General features: G+C 40.3%; 1 protein-coding gene across 2 annotated transcripts in view; it reads left to right on the forward strand.

The window, feature by feature from the left end:
* The window catches only part of LOC308105636 (rho GTPase-activating protein 20-like), a 78,197-nt gene that overhangs the window by 33,774 nt on the left and 36,923 nt on the right, over nt 1-7,500 (forward strand). Inside the window, exons 1-2 of one of the 2 annotated variants that reach the window (XM_080456491.1) lie at nt 3,260-3,608; nt 6,970-7,055. In XM_080456491.1, coding sequence (XP_080312617.1) covers nt 3,501-3,608; nt 6,970-7,055 — 194 coding nt within the window. In that variant the 5' untranslated portion in view covers nt 3,260-3,500. Of the gene's footprint in view, nt 1-3,259; nt 3,609-6,969; nt 7,056-7,500 lie in introns of those variants that run through there. The other variant, XM_080456490.1, reaches the window with a different exon arrangement.

The raw sequence follows: 7,500 nt of genomic DNA on the forward strand, positions 1-7,500 counted from the left end.
GAAATGACACCACAATAAATGGACTGTTCTGTACACTTCTGACATGTAGATGATCTAATTTAATTCAAGGTAGAACATATTTGTCATATCAGTGTCCCTAGGACGGAATCATTTGATATAGGGGTCCATGGCCCAATGAAAGTCAATTTGGGGGTCCATGACAGCATTTTCTTATTTTTAACACTGCCCTGACCTAATGCATATCAAACTGGGGGTCCCCGAAATTAAAGTGTCAGTAAGTGATATTTTTTGTTGAAATAATTGTTAATAAATAGTTCTATATTCTGATAGCAATCATTGTTAGTGTTTGTTGTTCAGTAGTAGGCTAACAGGTGTCTCCCATCTCTCCAGCTCCAAACAGAAAATAATATTTTCATGTCGGGATACCAATTTTATCCAGTCCAGGAGAGAGAGCTCATATGGGATAGAGGATAAACAAGTGAAATTGGAAGTGATGACACAAGAAATGAGCAGACAACATTGGATCTGGAAAACTCTAAAATGTAAGCTGATAAATGGCTACTCTCTCCTGATTGGCTGAAATTGGCAACACAACACTGTCACTAATGAGCAGGAGAGATGGGGAGACCCCTGTTACTGAGCAAACCCACTATATGGCCATGATGATGATTACTATAATCAGAATATCGAGTTTTAACTTTTTCCACACACAAGCCACAAAATATCACTAACACTACCTTTACATTTAAAACGGGGAGATCGAATCACTGTGGGAAATCTCAACGACGCTATAGGACCACCACCCCACACCCCCACACAACAGCAGAACAAGCCGTCTTCAGCCAAACGCACCATGGGTTGAAACAGCCTAGGCAGATTCAAGTCAGTGTTGCCATGTTGGCTTATTATAAGCGACTTTTGACTTTTGTTTCTGTAAAGTTGCTTGTTAAAATTGGTAGTTGCGGGTTGCGTGTTTTTGGGCTTGTTTCTAACGTGTACTAATTAATTGTAATTGTACTTCCATGTGCTTTATCTCTGCAAACTTCTGAATAAAGTATTCAATCAATCAATTGATACTTGCTTAGGCTTGCTTCCAATTTGTATTATTATGCTTCCAATTATTATTTGCAGTGGTTCTCAAATATTTTCATGAAAATGTTTAGTGCCAGGGAGCATTTGTGTTGTTAGAATATTTCAAAAACGTTCCAAATATTCCACATTTTATTGCAAGAGTTTTTGAAAATAGACAATCTACAAGCTCACACATTGTGAACTTGTGAACTGTGTTGTTATCAAGTTGTGTTGTGAACTTGCATGGCTATTTTCAAATAGCAGACGCATAATATCTCTATTAATACAAACGCCTATATGGTTGGACTTCTGGGTTCTCTGCAAAGGGGCGGAGTTTGGAAGCGCATGCGCGATTTTTTTTTTTGTTATTGGGCGGATTGTGTTCGTTTTTTTCCAGTTTTTGGTTACTTTATTTCGGTTTTAGGGTTAGGATTAGGGTTAGGTTAGGCTTATTTAATTCTTATTTTTGCCTGTTTTTACCGATTTATTATTTATTTTTTGCAAAAAGTGGGGGGTATGAAATCTTCTCTTTAATAGGAGTATGATAATAAAAACTATAATAGAACTACTATGCAAATAAAAACTTAACAGAAATGCATTTGAAATTATCTGTATTTACTGGACAATACAACCTACTAAGAGGCTTTGATGTGATTGTGAAGACATTAATCACATCCAATAAGGAGCTCACAATGATGCGAAGTTCTCACTATAAACCCCTTTGTTTCAGAGGATAGACCGACACTAATAACAAATATAATGCAGCTGAGAAACTTTGGTCAACTTCATTATGTACTTGCATAATACATGGTCTTTACCTAGTCTACTTTGGATCTGATGGATAGGGTTCTGTGCAGACTGCAGTCCATTTAGAAACACTTGGTTGGACTTACCTGGTCGTAGTGTCACTGTTGCCAGGTCCATTGCTCCTAACATTATCAGAATGGCTGGGCAGCTGCTAAATCCTCTGATCTCTGATGACCATAATTAACATTCTCCGTGTCCTCCTCTTCAATACCTTCGGTTTTGGTCAAACTACCCCCCAACTTGGAAGCACCAGGAGGTTGTTTGTTTATAATTATTCACAACATGGTCGCTAGTTTGAGTCGTGGCGGGGTCTATCACTTTCTGTTTCTTTTTCCTCGGTAGCTTTCACTGTTTTAAAATGCTTGCTTAAATATGCACACTTTGCAGCTAGCACAGATAGCTCTTGTATCCTCTTATTATGTTGTTGAGCTCCTGATTATTTTCTTTCCGACTTGTATTCCACCAGCAACACGTGATTTCATTCACTGCTTGTTTACAAGAACGCCTCGTCCAAAACACTCGCCCCAAAAGCCTATCAATCAAAATGCGGGACAGCGTCTCAATTTGCGGGACGCTTGAAAAGTCACTGAAATGCGGGACTGTCCCGCACAAAATGGGACATACTCACCCTATTTCCGTCTGTTTTCATTTCCGTCTTATTATTGGTGTGATTCTTTGTCTCTGCTATGTTATGTTCTAGCAGACCACGTGTCCAATTTCCTTCAAATTTATCAAACTGCGCATGCATCGAGTTACGGTTGCCTGCCTTACGGTACTTTGCTGCCTCCCTCAGGTCAGGAGTATAACGCAGTTGATATCAAACTGTGCATGTGTTGAGTTATGGCGCTGACTGCCCACCATGGCCACTACCACACGCTGCAAACTTATAAATGACTTTAATTTATGGCCCATGTCCAGGGCGCTTTGGATATCATCTTCATTCTACTAGCACGCACATTCACAATGTTCAAATCCAGGTTGTGTTGTTATTAGCACACATAGCTTAGCTCAAACAGTTTAAACATCAACTTCTCATGGCTGTGGGAGAGAGGGCACATCCCCGGGTAGCACAACGGAGCAGAGCGTCACGAATAACTACAAGTCTGCAAATATTTTGAGTGCGTGCACTCTGCGCTCATCTATTGTGCGGCTTCAATTGTTGCATCGCGTTTGTCATTAAATATGTAGCCATGTGCATGACCACAATAATTGTAATAATACTATATATAGTCGATATTGTAGGCTACTAGATGAGAGGGCCGCGTAGTGGCCCGAACCATAGTAGGTTTAAAAGTGCTCTTGTGGCCTGGTTGCTTGTTTCTCTCTCAAGACCTGGCAACACTGGTCGCCAGCCAAACGCACGCATGGTTGAAACAGTCGAGGCAGATTCAATTGGCTCAGTCAGTTCAGTCAGGAGAGACAGGAGAGCAGAGCGCAGAGGAGACGCACGGAGCTCGCCTCGGCTGCCGCCGTGCCGTGGACGCATTCTCCTTCCAGCTGTCTCTGTGAGCACTGATCTGTGTGAGATCAGATGGATCCTCGGCTGTTTTTTCCCCTCCTGTTCGTTGGACACTCTTGGATCATTTTGGAACTATAATGGGATTGGGAATATAATTGCGTCGTTTGGCCCAAGTGGATCTATTGTATAGTTTCTTGTCTTGATGGAAACCATGTCGCCGCAACAGGGAACGATCGGGCAGCAGAATAGACCCGGGTCCGAGCCTTTGACAGCGGGGAGCAAAGTCAGCGCTCCACCAGAGAACAAGAAGGTATAGCCTGTTATTAAGCACGAATCAACATTGTTGTTTACGTGCATGTGCGTTGTGCGTTCTCTGACTGCGCGATGACTGCTCCGATTCAAATATGCTATTTTTTATGGTTCAAGATGTGTGATTGATTGATTGATTGATTGATTGATTGAATACTTTATTAACAGTTCGCAAAAAAGCACAGAGGTCCAGTTCTCCTATCCTTTAGGTCTGCTAAAAGGATAAACCCAAGAAAGCACTATGGCTTGTTGGTCCTGTTATGGTCCTGTTTGAATGGAAATTTGTAATGAGCCTAAATGGGTGATTTGACGATGCTTAACTTATGGCATTAACATAATGATATAGATTTTAGTAGGCTAGCCCTATGTTTATTGATTTATTGAAATGATTTTTGAGTGCATGTTGTCATCTGAGATTCCATCATGTGGTTCTGTTTTGCGTTCTATTCCCAGAAATGGTTGCTTCACTTAATTCTTACAGATGCATTCAGACCTTTGTTAGATCCTTCAGCCTCTTATTAGGCCACTTTTGACTCTATATATATATATATATATATATATATATATATATATATATATATATATATATATATATATATATATATATATATATATATATATATATATATATTATAGCTATATGATCAGTAGCCTATAGGCCTATTGTCATTATAGTAGGCTAAATATTATTTACCAACATATAAGCCTTGGGGAGTGGGGATGATTGATATTATTTTAGGGGTAGTTTATTTCTGGATCACTTTGTAAAGTAGGCTGAATGAACAGCAAATCGTATCATTTAAATTGATTCGGTTTTTAACCTAATCATGAGTCGAAGAGACAAAGCCGATAAGGTGTTGATGACAGTCTGCTCTGATCAGTGGGGGAGCGTCGCTCTGACTCCTACTACAGACTCATTCATTCCATCACGCAAGGGTGTCACTTTCCACAAATAACTGATCTACAAGCTAACAACAAGTTGTTACCTTAGCTTGTAGATCTGTTCTTTTTTTCCTCCCTTTTTTTTGCAAGAAGCGTCCCTCACGCTTTATGGAGAAGTAGGCTATAAATGAGGTTTTCATTCTAATGGCTGGCTGGCTGGCTGTCCTTGCAGACATCAGCATGCACATTGCATGCTGCAAAACAGACGCGCTTATGTGAGCTTGCACATCATCAGATAGTTTACTGATCACATTACTACTCCTTACACTAATTAAGCCTGCAGTTTAATCTATTTCCACAGTGACGAGCCAATGCTTCTGTTCCGATCGATGGCGACATAGGCAGTGGTGGAAAAAGTACTAAATTTGTTTACTTAAGTAAAAGTATCAATACTGCAGTGTAGAAATAGTCTGTTAGAAGTAAAAGTCCGGAATTCAAAATTTACTTGAGTAAAAGTACAAAAGTATTGGTATCAATTTGTACTTAAAGTAGGCCTACCAAAAGTAGAACGTAGTCATTGTGCAGAATGCAGTAAAGTGAAAATACCTAAACATTTGACTTGAGTACAGTACTTGAGTAATTGTACATAGTTACTTTACACCACTGGACTGGCTAAAACGGCAGTTTGATTGATGTGACTGAATTTTTAAACGCGCACACGCACACACACACATTTTATTGAAATCAATCTGATTATCCAATGATCAGGCTCAGCCAGGCGCTGAAATTCTAGTAAACAGCGCCCTCTTCCCGGTGGTGTCTAAATATGCAACTGCATCCTACAAATACCTGGAGAATGCATTTGAATAGACAGACATTATTGACATTATTATTAAGTGTGGTCAAAAACAGAAAATGTACAACAGGACACCTTCAGACAGAAGCCTCCTCAAGTCCATACACATTCTGTCTGTGTGGAAATTGCGCAACAGAGTTGAGTTCTGCTTTCACAAAGTCTGTTGAGTATATAGCTATTATAGCTGGAGTTACTGGAGTATTTCACAATAACTGGAAAGCAGCGCAGCCTGTCAGCATTTTGATGGTAGGCTTTTGCACATAGCTTAACTACAGGCCAAGCCTTGTCTTTATGAATGTAAATAGTGGCATAGGCCAAGAATTTACATTGAAATGTTGTACGGCCACATGCCACATCCTGTTCCCTCCTTGGATAACAATCTGTGTCATGCTGTTTAGATGTGTTACTAGAGCTCTAAACTACCGTGAGTTTATATAGTCTCTGTAGCTTGAGATGAGCTTAGATTAGATGAGGTAGCCTACTGCAGGACAAAATATATGGTCTCTGTCGGGTGGAAACCATGTCCAAAACTGTTACTTTTCAGGATTCAAATACAAGAGTAGCTCAAAAGCTCAAAACTCATCACTTCACGCCGTGTTTCAAGCTTGCAGATCTGCTACTTTTGATGCGTTTGTGTGCGTCTGTGATCAAGTTAGTAGGGCATTCATTTATGAAAAAACACAAAAAGTTATTACTTTGTTTAAACTGTGTGTGTGACTGACCGACTGACTGACTGACTGGCTGACTGACTGACTGACTGACTGACTGACTGACTGCGCACAAGTCCCTTGATTTGCTTTACATTACAGAGGAAAGGAATGTGTTTACTTCTGGGTCACGTCGAAATGAGGTTACGAACGGACGCTTTATTTGATTTCTTTCACGTTTTTTCCTGCCCCTGTCCAGATTGAATGAACGTACTGTATGGTTTGAGGACCAGTTATTTCTTTTCTGCCTCACGTGGTTTCGGGGGTATGGTGTAAATAGATTAGGTTTGGAATGGAATGGCTGCGGTGGCCATAGGGATGCCTGACATACCACAGAGACCAAGGCTATGCTTCATCTTCATCAGTTCTGCTATAGCAGTCATTCTGAAAACGTTGTCATGTCAAGGACCCCCAAATTAATTTGTGTTTGGCCCCCGGACCCCCATTTGAAAAGACAATGGGGTTATGGGGTTCCTTTTGCCAAAGAATAAAACAATCTTTCAAATATATTCCCAATTGTTTCACATTTTGTTCAAGATGTTTTGAAAACAGCACATCTATAAGCTCACAACACGTCACACCTCGACGGCTTCTCGAGCTTGTAGGTGGGCTATTTTCGAATAGCCGATGTATAGGGTTAAAGTGGTTAAGCTGATTTCGATGCTTTGAGAACCACTGTGCTATAAGAGGGGCCATTCATTGAACTGAAGGTTTATCTTATCTTTACAGAGCTTCCCCTCTTAATGTCTGTTCACCTTATACAATACTTAACTTTTTTTCTCCATCTGGTACCCCTCCTGTGTTTTTATTCAACTTCTCTCTGGTCCTCTATTTCGCTCGCACGCGCGCACACACACACACACACACGCACGCACGTTGACCCATCTCATCTCCTGTTTGTCCCTCTCTGTGTGCAGAAGATGAAGACCCTGGCCCAGAGGAGACAGTCTGCACCCTCCCTGGTCATCAGTAAAGCACTTACCAAGTCCAGAAGCATGTCCAGGTAACCATGACCTCCACCAACATGCCTGTTTATATGCATCACATTGTGCTCTCCACTTTCATGTGCAGCTGCTATTATGGAGATACTTTCCCTTCTGCCCTTCTGTAGAATAATGATGACTTTGGTCGATAGGTGCATAGTGTTTATTGAGACTGTGATGTCTACATGCCTGTGAGTCAACTGCCTTCACAGTGTTATGTTTGTATTTTAATACCTATTCTAAACTTGTTTAACCTTGCCCCTCACAAATACTGAAACTGAAATTAATACTGACATAGATTAAAAGAGAAAGTATAACTAAACATGCCTAAACAGTAACAACGTAACTGAAAGTAACAAACCCACTTGTGAATTAAAGCAAATATATATGTAAAAGAAAATGAAATAAAAACAAAAAAAAGGAAAAATACAAAACCATAATAACCTTGGTCCTCAAGGGCTGAGC

This window comes from Gymnoscopelus braueri (genome assembly GCF_963280865.1).
Source record: "Gymnoscopelus braueri genome assembly, chromosome: 18".
Lineage (NCBI taxonomy): Eukaryota > Metazoa > Chordata > Actinopteri > Myctophiformes > Myctophidae > Gymnoscopelus > Gymnoscopelus braueri.